Source organism: Adiantum capillus-veneris, chromosome 3 (assembly GCF_014529385.1).
Source record: "Adiantum capillus-veneris isolate H3 chromosome 3, ASM1452938v2, whole genome shotgun sequence".
NCBI classification, from domain to species: Eukaryota; Viridiplantae; Streptophyta; class Polypodiopsida; order Polypodiales; family Pteridaceae; genus Adiantum; species Adiantum capillus-veneris.
Genome location: NC_140933.1, coordinates 148,205,030 through 148,231,183, shown reverse-complemented (window position 1 = coordinate 148,231,183; position 26,154 = coordinate 148,205,030). Strand labels below are relative to the sequence as shown.

Sequence of the window (26,154 nt, the reverse complement as noted above, 5' to 3'; positions counted from 1 at the left end):
TGTAACTTGTCTGTGTATCCATAAGAATGTGGGATTAAGTTTGCATTTTCTCTCTACCTAAGCTACACCATGTGTAAAATAAGCATATAAATAATATCTAGAACTAGTTAAGTATGCATGTTGTTATGGATGCATGGATAGCATTCCTTGTTCTTTTGTCAATTTTAACATTACAAAAGGTGTTTAAGCTTAGAGGCGCTCATTATGTGACGCTCAAAACTCGTAGCGATGCTATAGTCAATGATAAAAGCGTTGCTGTAGGAGTCACTATAGGCATCGCTATATAGCGATGCTCATAGCGACGGCTATAGCGACATCGGCTCTATAGAAAAAAATAACTTGAGAACGCTAAAACTCAGAGCGCTCTTGGGTAAACGATGAAAAAAATGCTACGGAGGTAAATGTCCTCACTCCCTTCTCTCTCTCTCTCTCTCTCTCTCTCTCTCTCTCTCACACACACACACACACACACGTGCATGCACGCACGAGGAGAGGAGGGAGAGCCAAGTATTCTCCCTCCGTCCTCTCTCTCATGTTCCCTTTCCTTCCATTCTTTCTAACTTCCACTCTCTCTCTCTCTCACTCACTCAATTTGTGTGTGTGTGTGTGTGTGTGTGTGTGTGTGTGTGTGTGTGTGTGTGTGTGAGAGAGAGAGAGAGAGAGAGAGAGAGAGAGATAGATAAATAGATGGAGATAAAGATAAAGATAAAGATAGAGACAACGAGAGATAGAGAATTAGGATTAGGGTCTAGGATTAGGATTCAAGATATAAATAGTTTTAGGGTTAGGATTTAAATCTAGGGATAAGATTAGGGATTGAGTTTAGGGTTTAGGTTTATGATTTAGATTTTATATTTAAGCTTAGCTTTAAGAGCATGGTTTAAATCTAGGGTTAAGATCAAGGTTTAAAATTAGATAGAATGTCAAGATAGAAGATAGAGAGAGAGAAGGTAGAGAGTAGAGAGAGGATAGAGAGAGTAATAGTAGATAAATCTCCTATTGCTCTCTCTATCCTATCTCTCTAGTCTCTACCCTCTCTCTATCATATTGCGTTCAACTTACCCCTCTCTATCTCTCTATTATCTAGAGGGATAATTAGGTGTAGGTAGAGAGAGGGATGATTAGGTATCTACCTTCCTCTAGAGAGGGGTAGATATAGAGATACCTTAGCTCGCCAGTGGCTTTTTGTCATCTCATATGCACACCTTAGGACGGACGTATGTGAACACGTATGTCCCAAGGGATGTTTTTGGCTTTTGCTGAGGTGGACTTTAGTCTTTCAATCAAAGGTTGAGAGTCCAGAAGCTTCCACCTCAACATTCACTGTATAGTAGAATCTTATTGGGGTATGATGTAAACAATTCGAAAAGAGTTATGGCTGCAAGTGGAGCCAGTGTTTTGGGTTGTGTGTAGTGTAAGAATTCTCCCCCTTCTCTAGAGTGCTTTGAATAGCTTCTTTATTGTGCTCCTTGCTCAACATCTTTTCACAGCCAGAGAGCTCGTAGCCACCACCATGTAAAGCCTTTCAGAATATGCAATGAATGCGAGGATGCAGTCGCTTGAGTGAAATGTGTGCGGTGCTCAGGAAAAGGTTATGTGTGTGGTTTATGTATATGTATGTGACGACCACAACAAGGTATATGTATGTTTAGGTTTAGATTTAGGATTTATGATTATTTAAAATAAAATAAACTTCAAAAACGACTTCTCTGCGAGTCGTTTGTGCATGTGAGCTTGCATGTAGCTTGTTAGGTTTAGGTATGTAGTCGTTTGCAAGCTCACAGGCGCGAGAAAGATGTTTCTGAAGTCCGCTACGTTTTTGCATTCCAAAAATCCTATGACTTTGAAAATGTTTTGTTCGTGAGCCGTTTGCACATGTGAGATTGCAAATAGTTTGCATGTAGGTTGTTAGGTTTATGTATGTAGTCATTTGCAAGCTCACATGCACAAACGCGAGAAAGTCATTTCTGTAGTCCGTTGCATTTATGCGTCCCAAAAATGCTCCGAACTTTGGAAATAATATATCCGATGGGTCTTGAGAGCTTACCAACATTCATGAGCTTAAGATGGTTGCACAATGCCTTGAAAAGCGCACAACAGCACGACATATAGATGACTGAGGAGGAGTGGGAGTTCACGCGAGGATGCAGCCCCAAGGTATGCTTATAATCTTAGACCCATGGCATATTTTTTGTATTGACAGCCACTCATTATCGTTGTAATTGGTTGTAGTGTAAGTCATACATGGCAACATGATGTAAAGATCAGCATTTCAGGGTACAATAGATTGACAAAAAAATGTTTTACACTAGATTGTGGAGTCATGGAAAATTCGAACAATCAAGTCGATGACAGTCCTTTGATACAGAACCCTTGGTAGCGGAACTCACTTACTTCGGCACGCTACACAAAATTTTGAGGGTGGGATTTCTTGGGTATTTGTAATCTTAAATTTGAACATAATGTTTTCTTTGTATGTCTTCTTGAATAGTGGTCGATGATAGGACATGACCCCACACTATACGAGCGCGAATGCGCGGGCAGAATGGGCTTAAACGCCCTTATGGATATTTTGAGCTCTAGACCTAGCTTGGTAATTACTTAACTTTATGCTCTGAAATTTATTGTATTTTAATAATAAGTTGTTAAATTATTTTATATTTATATGTTTATACTTATAAAAATTCTTATTGATTTTTTTGCAAAATTTGATAGATACATCGTTGGGTTGCAATGAGACGTCAGACTAGCCCTAGCTAGAACTAGTTTTACTTCTATGTAGCATGTCGTGTATATATTAATTTTGTAGATGATTCGCAACAATGTAACATAGTTCTACAGTTTTTCATAATGGCAATTGTATTATAATTCGTACATTTTGATCCAACTTAACAATCAATCAATGTGTTCAAGTTTTTTTGCCCATGATTTGTTTATTATGCTATGCTTTTGTTAATTCAATTTTGTTCACTTTGGTCAATTTTGCATTTCATTTTTTGTTGTAATATGCTCAATATGGTTGATTGGGTGGTAGGGCATTGTGTGCCCTATCACCAACTTTTTTTAATCCTTGGGCATCGCTATCAATGTCACTATTTTGATATCTACAGTGTCACTATATTGGGCACCTCTAGAGTCGCTATGGGTGTCACTATAGACATCGCTATATAGAGATGCTTATAGTGACCTACATAGCGATGCCCATAGGGAGCGACAATCTCCTTGTAACGCTCATAACGATGTTTTTAGTGATGTCGGGAATAAGAATATCCCCATGTATTCTTGTCACTAAGGCCGTCACAAGCCTTAAGCACGTCTTGTAGTGTACGACCTAAATAATCCTCCGTACGTTACTATGTCTTTTTAACTTTTTTCTTTTGAACCACTTAAATGTGGTTTTTGAAGCATGGTTTTTTGCTCCATTTATAGTTGCACGTGCCCTAGGATATATTCTTAGTTATATAGATGCATAATCTTTTGCACTAGGGTTATATTCTTACGTCTTTTTCTATTTATTCATTTGTATATCTCCTCTTTGCAACTAACATCCAAGTGGTTTTGATCAATTCTAGTATTACACCCTTTTTCCTTCTCTATGTATTGTGAGAGATGGTACCACCTAGAAAGAAAATGTGAAGTTCCAATGTTGTGCTTGAAGGCCCAGCAAACCCTCTAACTAGTGAACAAAGTTATTGATGGCCATCGTCAATTGCGGGCTAGGTTGGCAAGATGCATGTTTGCAAGCCCTGTAGAAGTTTTGTTGCATAGTTCCCAGCTCGCTAACCGTTTTTGGCTTGCCTTTGGTCCTTTATATAAGCCCCCAAGGTGTGTTTGTTTTGTGCATGCTTTTGGCATGTCTGCCTCATGTTTTGAAAATTTTGGTTGCATATCTCTCGCGTCTCTACTTTTTGCCTAAGCAAATTTAGCTATCCTAGATTTTTAGTTGCAAGTCCATCTCATTTTATTTTTTTTGAGCTCTTTTCTCTTGAGCATATGAGGACCATAGAAATATTTAATGCCCACTTTCTTATGAGCAGGGGCTCCTAAAGCCTTCCCATTTTCTTAAGGTTTATAACAAAAACTTAATATAACTCCTATGTTCGATGGTCAATTTCAAAATTGCTTATTTTGAATAAAGCCCAAGTCATTAATACACTTAATTATGCTCATAAAGTCAAAAAAATGTAGTGTTGAGTGAACAAAAAAGTTTCTAAAGGACCTTGGCTACGTTACAAACTTCTCAATTAATTAGGGATTCAAGATATCCTGATCTCCATAAAAAGTGAGGTAGTCCTTCTCTAAGGTGGCTTTACCCTCCCATGGTGCATATTCCTTGGGGAGTCCTACCATTAAACAAAGTGTTCCTTTTTAGAATTCTATTCTAAAGGATTTTCTCTTAAGATTCCAACATTCTAGAGGGTGGGGGCTCCAAGATTTTTTAGGGTTGGCATTACAATTTTCTTATCATCAAGGAGTTGCTCATCACTAGTAATTACAGTTCCAGTAAGCTTACATGGAACATACATCATGATCTTTGTGATCAGCTAGAAAGTTCAAATTGTAAGCTTGAGTACCTATACATTTGATGACTTCATAAAGGCCAAAGTAAAGTGGGCTAAGATTCTTGTACCTCTTCGGGTGTATTAAAAAAAAAAAACTTCTCTTCTTTGGATCTTCTTTCATATCTTTTACCCTCAACCTACTTCTTTTGGGGATCTTGAGTTGATCTGTGTATGTACTTTTGGATAACCATAGTTTGGTTTTCCATCTCTAATTCAAGCATCCTTTTAGGAAATTAAACTCTTGTTACAAGTTGAAAAGTTGAGTGAAGAGAGACATTCCTAGCCATATCGGACATATAATGGGGCCATACTAATGCTTTGATGGTGTGAAGCATTGAAAATATACTCCACTAGAGGTAGAAATTGAATCCAGCAATTAGGCTCTCTTTTGTAATAAGCTCTAAGAATATTTTTAATGATTTTATTAACCCATTCTATTTGTTGATCTCATTGGGGATGATAGGCAATACAAAAATTTCAGTTTCGTTCAAAGAGAGAGGTCCAAATTTGGGGTACATGTTTTCTCTTAATTGCTTCCATTTAGGCAACCCATGCAATCTAATAATCTTCGTAAAAAATAGCCTTGTAATGATAGACACTATAAAGGTTATCTTTACTAGAATGAGATGTGCAACCTTTATGAGAAGGTTAACACAACCGCTATAAGTAATTATATTCTCCTTGGACCTTAGATAATTCAAGTCCATAGTTATCAATTGCCACTTCATTCAGGGGGAATATTAAGTGGTTTAAGTTTATTACGGAGTTTAATTCTCTCTGCCTTAATGTTTTGGTATGTCAATCATTGGTGAATATAGTGTAGAACATCTATCTTCTACCCCATCCAATAGAAGTTTTTTCACATAGCATTGAAGGCCTTCGCATACCCTAGGTGTCTTGAAGTAGGGCTATCATGGGCCTTGACTAAGACACCTTTCCTTAGGTTAGCATCCTTTGGTACATGTACTCTATCTCTATTATAGTGACAATGATCATCATATGTGAAGTGCTCCATTGATTGCATATGTTTTGATTGTCCAATCTGAACAAAGGTAAGCTACCTTTCATAGTACTCTGGATATGGTAATGTAACTTTCTTGATCCTTTCGGTGATAGGATTGTTGGATATATGTATCAGACTTCAATTTAGGGTTTTCGATTGAGTGAATCTACAACTGAGTTTTCTTGTCCAAGGTGATAGATCATAATGGCAAAGTAATATTCTACCTATCAGAGCGTGATGAACTACCAATAGTGGGTTGGGGTTCTTTTCATGAATCTTTAGCTTCGGTGAGTTGAAAGCTAATGTTTTACTTTCTTAAATTAAAAATTCTCCAATTGCTATATGCCACTCGCATCAATGACGATATCAAAGGTTTGGTCTAAATTTGGTAGCTTTGAACAAGGTACAAAGATGACACATTGTTAAGTTTATCAAAACTTTCTTGGTGTTGTGGTTCTCAATTCATAACAGTCAAGAGTGAAGCGATCACATAGTCTTTTATAAAGTTCTATACTAGCTCGTAATTCCTAAGAATCCTCTAAGCTTGATGGCATTCAATAGTAGGTCAAAAAAGCTTGGTACATCTGTCACATACCTATTGAAGGATTTTTCAAAGAAGAAATTTGGGCCTAGCCTACTTATTCATGATTTGTTTTACTTTCAAAAGAAAATGGAAAAAAATTGTTTGTCTCCATTAAAAAATCATTGAAGATGAACACAAAAGACACCTTTAGATCTTCATTTAGGTTTGTACTTTTTTTTTTCTACTCATATTTAGTATTGGACATAATTCCATGAAAGCATTTTTTATTTAGATGCATGACTTACATAGTGATAAAGGATTTTTAACAAAAGTATCTAAAAGCCACAAAAGTGGCTATTTTTTTACAGGATTAATTATTGTCCCTAAAATGATTAGAGTTATGCAAAACATCTCCAAATTGACACCTTTACCCAGCTAGCTGGTCTAGAGAGCTTACGAGAAGTGCTCTCTTAATTTGGTTGCTCAGAATTCTTCTGCAATGTGAAAATGAAACCATTTTCCGTGTTTTCTTCCGCTTCCCCAAGCATCATTGAATAGGCTAACTTGGTCACAGGGCAAAAGTGGGCGTGGACGATGAATAATTGCTTATAGCAACCCAGAGCAGCGAAATGGTGATTGCAAGCAGGGCGGACCACACCCATACAATGGTGGGAGTTCGACCCCTCCTGCCCATGAGACCCTTGGCGAAAGGATAGAGATGCACAAGCACCCAGGCACTGAAAAAAACTCCGCCCAGCAGCTTGCTCCAAGATGGCGACTCGCTGTACACTGTCCTGGCAACAGCTACTGCGATTGCTATCATGTTCACCATCATGATGGTGAGAGGAGGAATCATAAGCGAAGTCCACTTCACCACATAAAGGTCCCCGAATTCATCGTCGTCTCCCTCTGCAGCTGCTGGAGCTTTGGAAGTGAGAGTGAAAGAGATGTCTATTCCTGCCACCACCTTCAGAAGCCCTTGCAACACAGCCACAATGTGTGCACTAGTACCCCCAATTAACCAAAACTGTTCATTTCTCCACCACTCTTCAAGCGTAATTCCCGCCCATTTCACCTCTAGTACCGCCAGCATGCACAGGGTGACGGTAATGAGGAGTAAGTAGATGAGGAAAAACACGTCTAGAGTTTGAACAATGAACTGATCTGTGAAAAGGGAGAGTGCAGGAAGAAAGCAATAGACCACCAAGAAAATCGAAGTGAATGGGTAGATGCCAACATTGATATATGCAATTCGTTGAAGGATTTTCATTCGGTGGCCAGCAAATAGACCATTGTTTCTGGAGAAAAAAATCTCGACCGAGCCTGTGGCCCAGCGAAGTACTTGTTGCAAGCGATCGGTGAGATTGATAGGAGCTGTGCCACGAAAGGCATCACGCTTTGTGACCCAGTAGATGGAATGCCAACCTCGATTGTGCATGCGGTAGCCAGTTACTACATCTTCTGTAACAGAGCCATAAATCCAGCCTACACTAACTCCCCAATCAGTCTTGTCCTCATACCAACAAGAAATCACACTAATGGCCTCTGCAATCAGTCCTGGGTCTAGAGGATCACGCGGCACCATGAGTGCACCGGGTGGCCTTCCATGCTTTACACCTGGATTGTCTGCCAAGGGCCTTCCTTCAAATTCTGCCTTAGGAATTGATGACAGGAGCGTACTGGAGCCACCAAATTTCTTTGGTAACAGCTGCGCCTCCTGATTTTCATCATCACTATTAGTACCGGCCGCCACCTTTCTTGGATAAGAGTGAACTTTTCTTTTCCTTCCACAAACACTTCCAAATTCCTTGTAACATGGTGGGTCAAATGCATACAGAGCGACTCTCCTGAACATGCATCCTGTGCCCACATACATGGGTCCTTGTAGCCCATCAAGAGCTCTCATGTTTCCATCAAAGAAAACGGTGTTATGATTGGCATATCGATCATTAGGGTCTATCCCTTCAAACCTTTGTGGGAATTGCACATAGCAAATGTTCTCACCCCCTCTATCAAGCATGAAGCAAATGCCCTCACGGAGAGCCACAGAGTTGTAGATATAGTGATCACAATCAAGATTGAGAATGAACGGTCCATTTGACATCACAGCTGAGCTCCGAACAAGGGCATTCATAGCACCTGCCTTCTTGTTGTGGTCATACCCTGGCCTTTTTTCGCGAGACACATACACAAGCATAGGAAGGCGGACGTCGACATCACTTGTGTCAATCATACTCTCTTCATCCTCTGCATGACCGTACAAAGGATCATGACTAATTGCGGGTGCCAGCATCACCTAATTAAGATAATATATCGACACAAATTAGCTGAATGGACGTGATCAGGAAAAGAAATACTAATTATGCTACTACATCTTCCTCCGACTGTTACACGTATATTATATTATCTAATTTTTACCTGAATGATGCCAGCATGATCACCTCTACTATGCTCCAGTGAGGGTACAAACCAGGTGCCTGGCCAGTGCGTGCCATCTACCATCCACGTAGCCTTATCTATCTTGGCCGTTAATGACGGTGCAGCAGCTGAAGGAATATTAATATTGCCGCTCTCAAGCTGGTTTCGCTTGGCTTTAATATCTTCATGGGCATTGTATGCGTCAGAGCGACGACGTATGGAATCAGTCAGACTATTGATTCTCACCTTGTACTCATCGTATTCACGTTTCAACCTTCTTCTGTCTTTGACAAAGTCTGTACGTACCTTGTTCTTGGTAGGGTCTCGTCTCAGGTTAAAGTATGTTTCTGGGTTGCGAGGCTCAATGCAGTGCTTTCGACAAAAAGGAACCCAGGATCTGGCGAAACTAGCTGCTTCCGCAAGGGCCTCAAATGTGAGAAGGGATCCACCATCATCAGATAAATAGCAAGCTAGTTTCTCAACAGGGTAATCAACTGCAAGGATTGAAAGGATAGTATTGGCTGTGGTCAAAGGAGGCTCCTTCTCTGGATCTGCAGTGGAGACAAATACGTCAATCCCCGGAAGATCTGATGGACCACTTGGATTTTCCGCTGTTGAGGATAGCTCAAATTTATTTTTCAAAACGGCCAGATCAATGGCCCTGTTGATGGGGCTCAACTTGGGAAGTTGATCCAACACCCATGTGAAAGCAAACCAAGTCTCACAAATAATGGACATCCCCCATAGCCATATGGCATCGCTGTTTGGATGGATAATTCTCCACCACAGAAATAAGCAAAGGGCAGCAAATCTTACTAGCACGAGAAGCCTGCAGCCAGAATATCATCGGAAAACAAACATTAGACTCAAAGGGGACGAAAGAGCTTTCGGTTCAGTTTTTTACCTGTAGGGAGCGAGAATACCAGATGGCACCTTGATCTTTCGAGAAAGGGGCTGGCGTGCACTGTCTTTAAAGTTGGAAAGGCTACGCCCTGTATCTCCTCCAATACCTGTGAAAGGGTCGGGTTCTTGTGGCCACACGGCATTGCCAAAACCATATGTGCCTTTGGTCTCATAAATCCAGCGAGCATGATCAAAATCAATGACACCTTGGTTTCTCAATATGGAGAGCTGATTACTGTTAGTGCTGGATAATTTCACTATAGATAGTGAACGCTCCATCTTGGTGGAATCTGGGGCAGGTAACGACAGTGGCACATGACCAATAGGTTGATCATTATGGAGAGGGTCATCTGTATCTGTTCCCTCAGTATAAGGCTCCTTGCAGCCTGGGCATGTACCTCCCGCATCAACATAGCACTCCCTACAAATCTTGAAGTCACAGTCACAAAGGCACAGTTGGTCGCCTTGCTCGTTGCACGTTACCTTTGCATCACACCCTTTGATCCTACATATATTATGGCTGCCGCCGCCTTGACTAATTATAGCTGAGCTATTTATTCTACGTGCAGAGAGATCATGGGCTGATCCTTCAGTCATCTTGTCATGAAGCACGTGGCTTCTTGTCATGCTATTAAACCCACCAGTGAATATGCTGTTGCTCACTACTGCAGTTTGCTGCTGCGCCGCGCCCTCCACTGATGATCTCATAATATCACCAGCATGCATATGATTACTAGTCGGCGGATGCATTGATCCCACTTGCACCTGCATGCCCTTCATCTGCGCCATGGGCTGGTTGTCTGGAGTAGGGGGAATCTGCACAGTGTACCCTACGTTCACACTACTTAAATCATTATCCAAGTCCACACAGTCTTCTGCAACATTGGAGGTGGAATTATAGCGTCCACTGCTACTGCGACGAGCATAGGCCACATTGGAATGCCCCGCCCCAGCTACTGAAGCGGGACTTCGAAAAGTAGATTGCCCCCGCAAATGATGCGATGAAGCCATGATGCGATGCGATATGCCACCTCAACTTCAAATAAGCCCGGATTATACTGTCCACCTTAGTAGCCAAGGAGTACGTCCGAGACGTTATGCATGGCTCGTCGTGGGACGCGGAAGTTCTCTCTCTCTCTCTCTCTCTCTCTCTCTCTCTCTCTCTCTCTCACTCACACACACACACACACACACACACACAGAGGGTAATTATATACGGCCACAACAGTTACTGCAAGAAGCTCCTTAATAAGACGAGGCAGTAGCGCAGTAGAAGCGGAACGACGCGAGTTTGCAGAAAGCTAAAGGCACGCATTTTACGGAATTCTTCAATCACAATGTGTGCGCGCTGGCTGTACTTCGGAAGGGCGGGGGTCGGGGCGCGGGGTAGCATCGTCAGAATCGCTCGCCGGTGACCTCGTGGCCTGCAGCCGTCTTTGCTAGTGGTCAAGCCGGCATTTTGGCAACAATCCACCTCTCCTCAAGCGACGACATCTGAAATGGGTCGTTAAGTATAGAAGTACCCGTCCTCCGAACTGAGAAATGCTTTCATTTAAAATGATGGGAATCATAGAGTTAACTGGCGAGATATGGATGTGATTGCTACATACGTTCATTTTTACTAATGCCCATTTTCCCAATAATGCCATTCTTATCCATTATTATAATTTTTGAGTTATCAATTTCCAGTAGTGGCATAGTACTTAGGATGTGTTTTGGCATGTACTATGTCAAGTATAAAATACCAAATGAAATCTTTGTTTGGTCTCACGAGGTGCACGGCTAGCAAGACTTCGAAATGCAACCCGTGCTAAAATAGAAAAAAAAAGTTGACTACTCTAGAGTGATCTAGAAAAAGCTTAGAATAACAAAACTATGTGATTTTCTTTAGTCCAAGTTACCTCATTCCTGGCAATGACACCAAATCTTAAGAGGTTCACAAACCTACCTCTATTATATTGCAATAATAATTCAGAAGGACATGTACTTGATCCAACTAGTGCATGGACTATTTAGTTTTGCAACAAGGAAGGATAGACTATAATATTCCCTACCCAAATGGTCTGTACTAGGTGGAGATGATGATTCAAAATCAATTTTCAGTGAATCAACAAAAAAATCAAAGGGGAGATACACATATTGAAGATGCAAGAAGAAATTTTCATCGATAAATTGTTTGAGCAAGAATGCAAAGATGCAATGTACATTGCTACAAACGAGATGAAAGAGAATCCAATCACTTCAAGTGGATCAAATCTGAAAAAGAGTGACCAAGAGCACCATTGTATGTGAGGAATGAAAATACTTTGACTTTCTAAACCAACGATGTAGTCGATAAGCACTATAAAAAGAACCGAGAGGCCAATTAAGTGAGATTAAACAGAATCCAGTCACTTCTAGTGAATCAAATTCTTGGAAAGAGTGATCAAGAGCACCATTTTAGGTGAGGAATAAAAATATTTTTTCTTTGGACTTTCCAAACAACCGACACAATCGACAAAGGAACTATAAAAAGAACCACGAGATCAAACAAATAAGAACACACACTACAAGAGGTACTTCACATTAGCAACGCTCGCAGTGCGACGCTCAAAAGTGAAAATCTACGATGTTGCTATGGCGTCGCTATTACCTTTGTTGCATAGTGACGCCTATAGCAACGTCCATAGCGATGTCGACAAAGGTGAAAAATAAACCAATTAGAGCGTCAAAAACTCAGATCTCAGATCTGAGTTTCTTGAGATCTGAGTTTCGACGCTCTAGTGAAACAGGTAAACCCGCGTTCTCTCTCTTTCCCACACACACACACACATGAGGAGAGGAAGGAGAGCCAGGTATGCTCCTTCCCTCTCCTCTCTCTCATGTTCCCTTCCCTCTTTCTCTCTCTCTCACACATACACACACACACATTGTGTCTTTGAAAGAGAGAGAGAGAGAGAGAGAGAGAGAGAGAGTACACACATGCATAAACAAAAAACACATACACACACACATGCATAAACAAAGAATGCATACACACACAATGAGAGAGGAAAAAGAGAGAAAGATAAAGTAAAGAGAGAGAATGAGAGAGAGAGAGAGAGACGGAGAGAGAAAAAAAAACCAAAGAGAGAGAACGAGAGAGAAGACGAAAAGAGAGAGGTAAGGAGAGAAAGAAATTGATTAAAAAAAGTAGAGAAAATATAAAATGAAATGTTATATTAAGATTTAAAGTTGGTTAGATTAAAATTACATTTAAAATTGGATTAGATTAAGATCTAAGTTTAAATTAGATTACATTTAACTTATACTTAAAATTTATGCTAAATTTAAAATTAGGTTAGATTAGCACTACAAGAGGTTGTGTGCACTTGTGACGCTCTTAGCGACGGAAATACATTGGGTTTTTATACTCCCCGACGTCGCTACGATCATCGCTAACAGCGTCGATACGGGTGTCGCTATAACCGTCGCTATATAGCGATGCCTACAGCGACGTTTATAGCGACGTTGTAGAGCCTTATATAGCGACGGTCATAGCGACGCCCGAGAGAAAAAAAAATTGGTGACAGAACATTCACCCATCAACCATATTGAATGTTTCAATAATTGAGTAAACCTAAATGAATCAAGATAAGCCCAAATTCACCTTTGAAAGAAAGTGCAAGCTTAGATATAGACCCAAAGTAGTCACCCACAAGACAATATAACCATTAACTCCATCATTCATAGTATTGTTTGCAGAATAAAGATACAAAACTGACAAAAGTAAATTGATGAAAGTAAATCAATGACAATTGTACACATCATAGGCAAAATCACTTGATTGTTAAACTTTGCAAATGTAATAGTTACAACACCATTGTCATTACTGAAAAATATACATGGTTTTTCAATAGTTACAAAAAAGACGTATAAACGTAATCTCATGATACATATGCTATGACAAAAGGAAACTAATGCTATCTAGCTACGGTTAGACTGACGTCGTTTAATCAGACGTCTCATCGCATCCAAGCAGCGTATCTGTCGAATTTTGCAAAAAAAAAACAATAAGACAGCTTTCTGCAAGTATAAACATATAATTTATAAAAAAATACAACAAATAGAAAAGAGTAAACCCTAATACTAACCATGCCGTCGCGACAACTTAGAATCTCCATCAGAGCGTTTAAGCTCTTCCTGTCTGCGTACTCATGCTCGTATGGTGTGGGGTCACGTCCTATCATCGACCATTGTCAAAACATACAAAGAATCCATTATGTTAGAATTTAAAAACCTCTAAACCCTAAATTATCAAACCTAAAGAGCAATGCGAAAACACTTACAAAATCGGCCTCAAATCATGATGTCCATCCACCGCTTCCCAAGTGGTGCGAGCTCCCTACCTCTACTCGCGCTTTGGCTACCTCCTTTTGTTGCTTCTACTTGTCAAGATTCTCGCGCGCTGCTTTCTTCGCATTCTTCCAATCTTCTTTGGCCAGCCAATCTGGTTTGTTCCACCCATGCTTAATTGCTTTTTGCACTTTGAAACGCTTGTGCTTGTAGTATTCGAGCATTCGAACCTTCATCAGGTCTTCATTGAAGTGGTCATCCCGTGTTGAAACGAGAAACTCGCCATGCAGCATGCTGATGACTCTGTCTTTTATATCACTTGGTACTTCACTCCAGGTGTTTAGTATATAGTGTCTAAACACCTGAAAGCAAAGACCGTGCGTGCGCAAGATCACCTTCTTGCCTTCATCATCCAAGATGATGCCGCCACTGAAGTCGACGGAGTAAGACAAGCCCTCTTGCCGGTGACATGTGAACCTGGGTGTCCAGGCAAGGGTCTCTAGCGGTGTGTCGATGGGGGTACGGACGTCAGGTGTTTCCACTGGAGTCTGGGCCCCGAAGTGAGGAGTGTCGACTAGAGTGACTCCTAGAGGAGTAGCTAGTTGTGTGTAGCTGCTAGGAACGGCCGTCAGCCGCGCAAAACCTAGTGTAGATGGTAATGCCATGGCGGGTGTGGGGGTGGGCAAAGAAGGGGAGGATAAAGAGCCTCGTCAAATACAAGGCGGTATCGAGGCATCGGCAGTGACATCCCCACAACAACCGTCGCCACCACCACTAGAGCGTCGGTGCCTAAATGAGTGTGAAGATCGTCTTGTCGATATCGAAGCTTCGGAGCGCACTGAATGCTCCGAAACAAAGGGAGACGCTAAAGGAGTAGGAACGCATGATGGTGCTCCAGAGCGATGACGCTCCACGTACCACTGTCTCTGCTGGGGTGACAAAGAAGAAAGAAACTCATCATCATCCACCTACATTAAACACATGAATATTTAATCTTAATATTGAATGAATGGAGAAAAAACCATGGACAAGTAGAGAGAGAGAGAGAGAGAGAGAGAGAGAGAGAGAGAGAGAGAGGACTCATAAAGGGGGAGGGATTCCTGTGTAGAGAGATTTCGTTGAATTTCTGTGAATTTGTAAAAGCACTGCGCTCCGGGTGCTATGGAGACTGAAGCTGCATCGCGAAGGTTTGCTCATAGAAGTTGCTTGTCCCACCACTAAATCTAATTGATCGTGTGAAAGAGACGCTGAGAAGCAGTAGTAGTGTTTCTTAGTGTCTCTTTCACGTGATCAACTAGATCTAGCGGTGGGACGAGCAGCATCTATATTGAGCAGACCTTTACGATTGCAGCTTCAGTCTCCATCGCACTCAGAGCACAGTGCTCGTCGTCCCTGCTTGTGAGAACATACCTAGAGCATACATACCTGGAGTGGACGCAAAGACCATTACATACAATGACGCAATGACGCATATAGACAGAAATGAACAAAAAGCCACGTGAATATAATATATATTATAAAACGGAGCAAAATTATTCAAATACAATATTTATGGCTTTAAGAGGTCTCTCTCTCATCCTCGCAAAGCTCAGCATAACTTCATATATCTATATGATTCTCTCCATTTAAACAGATGTCCTTCGTTTCATTTTGTAGATCCTTTGCATGCACCCCATAGAGAGTAGTAGCTTGATGCTCGTCTGGTAGCACCTCATCGGCTTCTGACTGAGCATCTTCTCCGATCTCCTCCATTGATGCCGCTGTGATTGCCACATGGTAGCCTTCATATGTCCGTGCACTACGAGGGGATACCTCTATGACGTACCACCAGTTTGATGCAGACTTTGTAGCATGAAATATCACCTGCCAGAGCCACATAACTTACATGAGAGCTTCCAAGCACATAACTTCTAAAATTGGATGTTAACTATTTACATACTTGCTTGTTCACAATGCTCGGGTAGTACGAAAGTGTCTCTTAGGTCAGTCCATTTCTTAGTTGAATCCACCTCAAGAAAACCAGACTCTCCTCTACACACAGTAGCGTTGCAACCCTCCATGATTATCTTGAACATTGCACGTCGAACAAGTCGACAAAAAATCCTCTATAATCGATTCTCAAAATCTCTTGTAGTGTGCCAAAGTAAGTGAGTTCCACCACCACAGGATCTGCATCAAAGGACCATCGTCGACTAGACTGTTCAAATTTTGCCATGATTCCACAATCTTGAGTAAAACGCTTTTTGTCGATCCGTTCCACCCTAAAATGTCGACCTTTACACCATCCTGCTGTGTATGAATTATACTACAAACCAACAAAGATTATGAGTGGACGTTCAAACATCTAGAAAGTCACTAGTCGTACATTGCAAACTTACTTCGGTCGCGCAACCCCAAGAGTACTCCCACTCCTCCTCAGTCACTTCTTCACCGCACCATTGTGCACTTTGCAATTGGTTGTGCAACCATCTTAAGCTCATGAATATTGTGCAACCATCTTAGTGCATCGGTGGTCGTCTTCCCCGTCTCCACTTCATTCGTGCCCTTTGTTGCTCTTGCTTTGCATCCTCAACCATCTTAGTGCATCGGTGGTCGTCTTCCCCGACTCCACTTGATTCGTGCCCTTTGTTGCTCTTGCTTTGCATCCTCATATTGTGAAATCCACTTTTGCATCACAGGATTGTGAAGCATGCATCAGTTGATTTTAGCCTCTAGATCTTTCATCATCTTCTTCTCAACACCGAGATTGCACATGACAATCCCAGATATGCGCTCATCATCTATGGTTCACCATAGCGTGTCTCGGGCTTTATCAAATCCGTCTAGCCACTTTCCAATGTACACTAGGGACTCTGATACCAGCCAACCTTCTGCCATGCTACCCTCCGGACGTGCCTTCTAACGCACATATCCCGTGACCGTTTTCATGAAACGTTCTAAAAAGAACATCCATCTGGAATGTACTATGCCATCTATTTCCACCTCATCATGTACGTGAACAAGAAGATGCACCTGAATGGTTAGCATGGTAGTAGGAAAGTGTTTCTCAAACATGCACACAACCTCCACAGCGTTTAGTTTGGCTAATGGTATGGAGTCTACGTTGATCTCCTTTTGTGAGATTCATTGCACCAACTTCGCAAGTTTGTAGATTGTGTTACGGACGTCAAGAGACAAACATCCCTCGATGGCCACTGGTAAATAAACTGCAAAACACGTGTAGCAATGATATTAAAGTCCACAAACTTAATTTGTTACACAATTTCCACTATGATATATTCCACTATGAACATACCTGACATATTTTATGCCAGTTGTGTGACTTTAAACCGATAAGCTTTCCTTCTTTAGTAAAACACATTCGGAGCGAGTGCATTACGCCAGTGGGGGTCCGCACAAATTGAATGGTCTCTTTTACTTTGCGTTCTTGGGCTCCATTAAAAATCCATGGCCCTTTGGGGAGTTTTATCGATCCATCGAATGCTGTCTGTGGTCAATATTGCTCCACATGATCCATATTTCTAAGGTCAACCCTGGTTTCCAAAGTATCTTTCTTGCCAGTCAGATGGTCCCATAGCAGATTACCCACATTCTTGAATATGTGCATTGGATCGAGCAAGTGATTGATCATGAATCGGGGCCAATATGGTAAATCTCACCATAGAGAGAGTCTCTTCATCCCTGGGGGCAAACCATCATCACACATCTCCTTCTGCTCTAGTGATGCTTGTGCAGACATCCTCGGTGGCTCTCTTTTCAAAAAGCCGTCACATAACACATGATTCTCTGGAAGATACATTTGATGACCTTCATAGATTTGCTTCTTCAATGAGGGCGCCCGACGTGCATTCAGTTTAGGTCCACATGTGACACATGCTCTGTATCCGCTTGTTTGAAGCCCTGCATGTATACACATGATAATAGATAAGCTTGAGAAAAACCAAGATTTACAGTGTTTAAGTGTAAATCACCTGAGCATTCTGTTAGTCTGGGATAGTCATACATGGTCCACATTAGAATGCCTCTGATCAAAGCATTCCGTCAACCTGTGTGTCGGCTCATATCCACCACTTCTATGCCTATCCACAATTGTTGTAGCTCTTCCAATAGTGGACGAAGATACACATCCATATTCTTCACTTTATACCGCCCCGGCACAATCAAGCTTAGCCATAGGTACCCCTTCTTCGTAGTCAGCCACGGCGAAATGTTGTAGTTGACGATGACAACGGGCCATACACTGTAAGATGTTTATCTTTGACCAAATGGATTTATGCCATCCATAGTCAGGCCTAGGCGCAAATTTCGAGCTTTCCTGGCAAAATCCAACCATGTTTCATCTATATGTTTCCAGTTTGCGCAATCTGCAGGAATCTGTAGCACACCATCCGAAGATTTATTCTCTTCATGCCATGATGCTAGGGCAGCCATGGACTTACATTCGAAGAAATGCTTGATGCGAGGAAGCAGAGGAAAATGTCGCAAAACCTTTTGTGGAATTTTTATTCCGTGGAGATCTACTCGATATCTCTCGGAATCACATTTCGGACACTTCTCCATGTCTATGTATTCCCCTCTGAAAAGAATACAGTCATTAGGACAAGCGTGGATCGAATTGTAATCCATCCCCAAGTTTCACAAGATCTTTCTTGCTTTCTCACTGGAATCTGGCATCACATTATTAGCTGGCAGTATGTGCTCTTTGAGCTAATCTACACAACGAAAAAAATAATTTACAATTGTGTAAAAATCTATCAGATCGTTATACATCTAGAGTTTTTTATTAAAGTAAACACATTGTAATAGATCACCTGAAAAGAGCTGTGACGCTAGTGTCACTCCATCCAAACTTTGTCTGCATGTTGAGAAGAACCAGGAGCGCCTTCAATCTGAAAGCACGTGCTCCATCATACAATGGCGTATTGGCTTCACTTTTCATATCATCATAGATAAGCCTTTCTGAATCCATGATCGTCTCGATCATTTCATCGATCTCGGACTCAAACATTGCCTCGTTGGGAATGTGGTCTACATGATCATCCCTCGAGCTGTCAGAGGCTACATCTTGTGGCCTCACATATGTTGCTTGACCAAAGCGCCTGCAAACACGTCTATTGGGTTGCAAGATTGTTGCCTGTTGGCCAGCGTCAGAGTCCGAGGAGTTATAATTGGCAACAACTTGATCTATAATAGATGGATCAAACTCGCCAAATTTGGAACGTGCTGCAAAGAAACACGTCTTGTCCGTCACACACCATGCTTGCATTGATTACAAGGACATAAGATCCTGGTTGAGAGATAGGTGTTTCGGTTGGACGGCCCCACATCCTCGTCACTACTCATAATGAGAGTAAAAACCTTATAACCTGTACAAAAAATTTAATCTTCTATTGGCATTCTCCATCTTATCTCTCTCTCTCTCTCTCTCTCTCTCTCTCTCTCTCTCTCTCTCTCTCTCTCTCTCTCTTCATATTCTCTAGTCATGTCCAATTCTCGCACACCTCGGTCTAGAGGTGCACGGAGATCAGAACCACCGGGTTATAATCTCTTCTTTATTGGTCAATGTCTATATTTGTGGATACAAGAAATCTACACACTCACGTCTACATAATAGTGCATGTAGTGGACAAAACCCCTTTGCCTCTTCTCTAGCTGTAGCATTTCACAGCATCTTAACATCTTTTCACAGTAGATCTTTTTTCGAGGGATTACTTAACACATTACATGTTGGCCTCCAATCTGAGTATCATGCCGTTGGCAGCTTTCCAGCTTAAGGTCGCATCCGTAGAGAGGAAGAGAGAGATCACCGTTCGTCTAACTCTAATTTTTTTACCGTAATCTCGAAGGTAGACTCTAATATAAAAACTCAATCCAAAATCTAATCTTAAATCTAACCTAATTAAATCTGTAGTGATTCGCGACTAATTGAATATGGTTAGTGTGTGAGTTAATAGGTGTCAGATTTTGATGGGAATATACATATTGTTGTGTAACTAGTGTTTGCTCTTTGGGCAAAGCGCACCTTCATTGACATGCATAAAATCTAACCTAAATCTAAAAAAAGCTAGTCCATCGAACATAAATTTAGATCTAATTTAATCTTAAACTCAAAATAAACTTAAATCTAATTTAATCTAACGTAAATAAACCTAAATTTAATCTAACTCAAAATAAACTTAAATCTAATCTAATTTAACGTAAATAAACATAAATCTAATCTAATGTAAATCTAAACCTAACATAATTTTAAACTCAAAATAAACCTAAATCTAATCTAATCTAACGTAAATCTAACTCAAAATAAACTTAAATCTAATCTAATCTAACATAAATAAACCTAAATCTAATCTAACGTAAATCTAAATCTAACCTAATTTTAGACTCAACATAAACATAAATCTAAATTTAATCTAATTTAAATTTTAACATAATCTCTTTCTCTCTTTGTTTTCTCCCTTTACCTCTCCCTTTTGTTTTCTCCCCCTCTCTCTCTCTTTGGTTTTTTATTCTCTCTCTCTTTCTCTTTGTGTTCTCCTCTCTCTCTCTCTCTCTCTCTCTCTCTCTCTCTCAATGTATGTGTGTATGCATTCTTTGTTTATGCATGTGTGTGTGTGTGTGTTTTTTTTTTTTAATGCATGTTCTCTCTCTCTCTCTCTCTCTCTCTCTCTCTCTCTCTCTCAATGTATGTGCGTATGCATTCTTTGTTTATGCATGTGTGTGTGTGTGTGTGTGTGTATGTGTGTGTTTTTTAATGCATGTTCTCTCTCTCTCTCTCTCTCTCTCTCTCTCTCTCTCTCTCTCTCTCTCTCTCTCAAAAACACAATGTGTGTGTGTATATTGTGTGTGTGTGTGAAAGAGAGGGAGAGAGAGAGAGAAAGAGAGGAAGGGAACATGAGAGAGAGGAGAGGGAAGGAGCATACATGGATCTCCTTCCTCTCCTCATGTGTGTGTGTGTGTGTGTGTGTGTGTGGAGAAGAAAGAGAGAGAGAGGGAGAGCGCGGACTACCTCTTTGCTTGAGCGCTGAAAACTCAAATCTGAGATCTTAGTTTTTGGACGCTCTCAGTTTATTTTTTACCCCTGTCGGCATCGCTATTAGCGTCGCTATGTTACAAATAGACTAGCGACGCTGATAACGACGTTGATAACGACGATGTGAATTTTCACTTTTAAGCGTCGCACTACGAACGTCGCTAATGTGAAGTACCTCTTGTAGTGTAGGTTAAGATTTAAGATTATATTAGATTTAAGTTTATGTTGAGTTTAAGAATAAGTTAGATTTAAAATTAGTGCAAGATTTAAAACTAGCTAAGTTAGATTTAAGTTAAATTACATTTAGGTTTAGGATTTAAGATTAGATTAGATTTAGGTTTATGTTGAGTTTAAGATTAGATTTAGATTTAAAATTAAGACAAGATTTAAGATTAGGTAGGTCAGATTTAAGTTAGATTACATTTAGGTTTAGGTTAGATTTAAAATTAAATTAGATTTAGGTTTATGTTGAGTTTAAGATTAGATTAGATCTAGATTTAGGTTAGATTTTAGGGCATGTCAATGAAGGCTTTTTCCTAAGAGCAAGCACTAGATACACAACAATATGTATATTCCCATAAGAATCTGACACCTATTAACTCACCCACTAACCATGTTCAATTAGCTCAGAATCACCGTATATATTTAATTAGGTTAGATTTAAGATTAGATTTTGGATTTATTTTTTACATCAAAGTCTACCATCAGGATTACGAAAAAAAAAAAGAGTTAGGCGAACGGTGATCCCTCTCTTCCTCTCTACGGATGCGACTTTAAGCTGGAAAGCTTTCAACAGCATGATACTCATATTGGAGGCCAACATGTAATGTGCTAAGTAATCCCTTGAACAAGGATCTGTTGTGAAGAGATGTTAAGATGCTGTGAATTGCTACAGCTAGAGAAGAGGCAAAGGGATTTTGTCCACTACATGCACTGTCATGTAAACGTGGGTGTGTAGATTTCTCGTACCCACAAATATAGGCATTAACCAATAAAGACGAGATTATAAACCGGTAGTTCTGATCTTCGTTCACCTCTAGACCGAGATGTGCAAGAATCGGACATGACTAGAGAATGTGAGGTAGTTTACAGTGTGAACAAAGAAAGAGAGAGAGAGAGAGAGAGAGAGAGAGAGAGAGAGAGAGAGAGAGAGAGAACACGGAGTATGCCAATAGAAGATTAAATTTATGTCCAGGTTATAAGGTTTTTACATTCATTATGAGTAGTGACGAGGATGTGCGACCGTCCAACCGAAACACCTATCTCTCAACAAGGATCTTATGTCCTTGTAATCAATGCAATCATGCTGTGCGATGGACAAGACGCATTTCTTTGCAGCACGTTCTCAAATTTGGCGAGTTTGATACATCTATTATAGATCGAGTTGTTGACAATTATAACTCGTCGGACTCTGACGTTGGCCAACAGGTAGCAATCTTACAACCCAATAGACGTGTTCGCAGGCGCTTTGGTCAAGCAGCATACATGAGGCCACAAGATGTAGCCTCTTACAGCTCGGAGGATAATCATGCAGACCACATTCCCAACAAGGCAATGTTTGAGCCCATGAAATGATCAAGATGATCATGGATTCAGAAAGGCTTATCTATGATGATATGAAAAGTGAAGTCGATACCCCATTGTATGATGGAGCATGTGTGTTTAGATTGAAGGCGCTCCTGGTTCTTCTCAACATGCAGGCAAAGTTTGGATGGAGTAACACTAGCATCATAGAGCTTTTTATGTGATCTATTACAATGTGTTTGCTTTAATAAAAAACTCTAGATGTATAATGATTTGATAGATTACTTACACAAGTATATCGCATTTTTTTTATTGTATAGATTGATCAAAGAGCACATACTGCCAGCTGATAATGTGATGCCAGATTCCAGAGAGAAAGCAAGTAAGATCTTGCGAAACTTGGGATGGATTACAATTCGATTCACGCTTGTCCTAACGACTACATTCTTTTCACAGGGGAATACATAGACATGGACTGAGTGTCTGAAATGTGATTCCCAGAGATATCGAGTAGATCTCCACGGATAAAATATTCCACAAAATGTTTTACGTCATTTTCCTCTGCTTCCTCACATCAAGCATTCCTTCGAATGTAAGTCCATGGCCGCCCTAGCATCATGGCACGAGGAGAATACATCTTCGGATGGTGTGCTACGGATTCCTGCAGATTGCGTAGCTTGGAAACATATAGACAATACATGGCTGGATTTTGCCAAGGAAGCTCAAAGTTTGCGCATAGGCCTGGCTATGGATGGCATGAATCCATTTGGTCAGAGATCAATATCTTACAGTGTATGGCTCGTTGTCATCATCAACTACAACATTCTCCCGTGGTTGACTACCAAGGAGGGGCATCCGTTCCTAAGATTGATTGTGTCGGGGTGTTATAAAGTGAAGAATATGGATGTGTATCTTTGTCAGCTATTGGAAGAGCTACAACAATTGTGGATTGGCATAGAAGTGGTGGATATGAGCCGATACACAGGTCGACAGAATGCTTTGATCAGAGGCATTCTAATGTGGACCATGTTGCATGACTATCCCGGACTAACAGAATGCTCAGGTGATTTACACTCAAATTCAAACACTATAAATCTTGGTTTTCTCAAGCTTATCTATTGTCATGTGTATACATCCAGGGTTTCAAGCAAGCGGATACAGAGCATGTGTCACATGTGGACCTAGACTTAATGCACGTTGGACGCCCTCACTGAAGAAGAAAATCTACGAAGGTCATCAAGCATATCTTCCAGAGAATCATGAGTTACATGATGGATTTTTGGAAAGAGAGCCACCGAGGATGTCTGCACAAGCATGGTTAGAGCAGAAGGAGATGTTTGATGATGCTTTGCCCCCAGGGATGAAGAGACTCTCTCTATGGTACGAGTTACCATATTGGCCCAGACTCATGATCAATCGCTTGCTCGATCCAATGCACATATTCAAGAATGTGAGTAATCTGCTGTGGGACCATCTGACCAGCAAGAAAGATGCTTTGGGAGCCAGGGTTGACCTTAGAAATGTGGATCATATGCAGTAATATTGGCCGCAAATGGATCATTTAAACTCCCTAAAGCGCCATGGATTTTGACAGGAGCCCAAGAACGCAAAGTAAAAGAGACCATTCGATCTGTGCGGACCTCCACTAGCGTAATGCACTCGCTCCGAACGTGTCAGGTATGTTTCAAGTGGAATATATCATAGTGGGAATTGTGTAGCAAATTTGTGTGTGGACTTTAATATCATTGCTAGACGTGTTTTGCAGTTTATTTTACTGGTGGCCATTGAGGGATGTTTATCTCTTGACGTCCATAACACAATCTACAAACTTGCGGAGTTGGTACAATGGATCTCACAAAAGGAGATCAATGTAGATTCCATACCATTTGCCAAACTAGACGTTGTGGAGGTTGTTTGCATGTTTGAGAAACACTTTCCTACTACCATGCTAACCATTCAGGTGCATCTTCTTGCTCACATAGTTGATGAGGTGGAAATAGCTGGCACAGTACATTCCAGATGGATGTTCTTTTTAGAACGTTTTATGAAAACGCTAAAGGGATATGTGCGTCAGAAGGCACGTTTGGAGGGTAGCATGGCAGAAGGTTGGCTGGTATCAGAGTCCCTAGTTTACATTGGAGAGTGGCTAGGACACGCTATGGCAAACCATAGATAATGAGCACATATCTGGGATTATCATGTGCAATCTCGGTGTTGAGAAGAAGATGACAGAAGATCTAGAGACTAAAATCAACCGATTTTGCATGCTTCACAATCCAGTGATGCAAAAATGGATTTCACAATATGAGGATGCAAAGCAAGAGTGACAAAGGACACGAATCGAGTGGAGACGGGGAAGACGACTACCGATGCATTATCCGATGGGTCTGGAGAGCCTACCAACATTCATGAGCTTAAGCTGGTTGCACAACCAATTGAAAAGTGCACAACAATGCGGTGAAGAAGAGACTAAGGAGGAGTGGAAGTACTCTCGGGGTTGCGCGACCAAGGTAAGTTTGCAATGTACGGCTAGCGACTTTCTAGATGTTTGAACGGCCACTCATAATCTTTGTTAGTTGTAGTATAAGTCATACACAACAGCATGGTGAAAGGTCTACATTTTAGGGTGGAACGGATCGACAAAAAGCGTTTTACACAAGATTGTGGAATCATGGAAAAATTTGAACAGTCTAGTCGATAAAGGTCCTCTGATGCAGACCCTCTGGTGGCAGAACTCACTTACTTTGGCACGCTACAAGAGATTTTGAGGATCGATTATAGAGTATTTTTTGTCGACTTGTTCGACGTGCAATGATTCAAGATAAACATGGAGGGTCACAACGGTACTGTGCACAAAGGAGAGTCTGGTTTCCTTGAGGTGGATTCAACTAAAAAATGGACCAACATAAGAGACACTTCATACTACCCGAGCATTGTGAACAAGTAAGTCTGTAAATATTTAACATCCAATTTTAGAATTTATGTGCTTGGAAGGTCTCATGTAAGTTATGTGGCTCTGGTAGGTGATATTTCATCCTACAAAGTCTGCATCAAACTGGTGGTACGTCATAGAGGTAGCCCCTTGTAGTGCACGGACGTATGAGGGCTACCATGTGCCAATCATAGCGGCATAAATGAAAGAGATCTGAGAAGATACTCAGTCAGAAGCCGTTGAGGTGGTGCCAGACGAGCATCAAGCTGCTACTCTCTATGGGGTGCATGCAGAGGATCTACAAAATGAAACAGAGGACAACTGCCTAAACGGAGAGCTCTATATAGACATAGGGAGTTATGCTGAGCTATGCGAGGATGAGAGAGAGACCTCTTAAAGCCTTAAACATTGTATTTGAACAATTTTGCTCCGTTTTATAATATATATTGTATTCACATGGCTTTTTGTCCATTCCTGTCTATATGCTATACTTGAGAAATTTAAATTTTGTTTAATCGTCATTGCTTCCACTCCAGGTATGCTCCTTCCCTCTCCTCCCTCTCATGTCCACCTTGCTAGGGCGAGCACTACTGTTGCCATGATCACTCATACTGATGGATTCCGAGAATTTGCAACTACCCAAGAATATAGAAACCTGCATATACAAAATAAATTAGACATACCGCTCTCTCTCTCTGTCGTGATAGATAAAGATCTATCGCAAGTAATCCAAAAAACTATAGAAAATAGAAAAGAAAAGCTACATATAAAAGGCACGTTGTCCAAGAAATAGCTTTTACAAGATACGTAGAATGCACACGGGAGACAAATTCACAAGAACTTCAAGGAATCTCTCTACATAAGGATCCCTCCCCCTTTATGAGTCCTCTCTCTCTCTCTCTCTCTCTCTCTCTCTCTCTCTCTCTCTCTACACAGGAATCCCTC

At 40.9% G+C, this 26,154-nt stretch overlaps 1 protein-coding gene across 1 annotated transcript; it reads right to left on the bottom strand.

Moving 5' to 3' along the window:
* Positions 1-6,519: 6,519 nt before the first annotated feature.
* Positions 6,520-10,420, bottom strand: LOC147461903 (cellulose synthase-like protein D2). Its single transcript, XM_086506678.1, has 5 exons — positions 10,183-10,420; positions 9,973-10,104; positions 9,411-9,939; positions 8,507-9,335; positions 6,520-8,384 (listed from the first exon to the last, which is right to left on the bottom strand). The coding sequence occupies exons 1-5, from the start codon at positions 10,418-10,420 to the stop codon at positions 6,657-6,659; spliced, it is 3,456 nt and encodes a 1,151-aa protein (XP_086362804.1). The 3' UTR covers positions 6,520-6,656.
* Between the last annotated feature and the right edge of the window lie 15,734 nt (positions 10,421-26,154).

Excerpts from the sequence above, each read along its gene's own strand:
- LOC147461903 (XM_086506678.1), bottom strand. The coding sequence starts at position 10,420 with ATGGCTTCATCGCATCATTTGCGGGGGCAATCTACTTTTCGAAGTCCC. Across the intron at positions 9,336-9,410 it reads GGTATTCTCGCTCCCTACAG|GCTTCTCGTGCTAGTAAGAT; the intron begins GTAAAAAACTGA and ends TTCTGGCTGCAG. Across the intron at positions 8,385-8,506 it reads ATCATGCTGGCATCATTCAG|GTGATGCTGGCACCCGCAAT; the intron begins GTAAAAATTAGA and ends TATCTTAATTAG.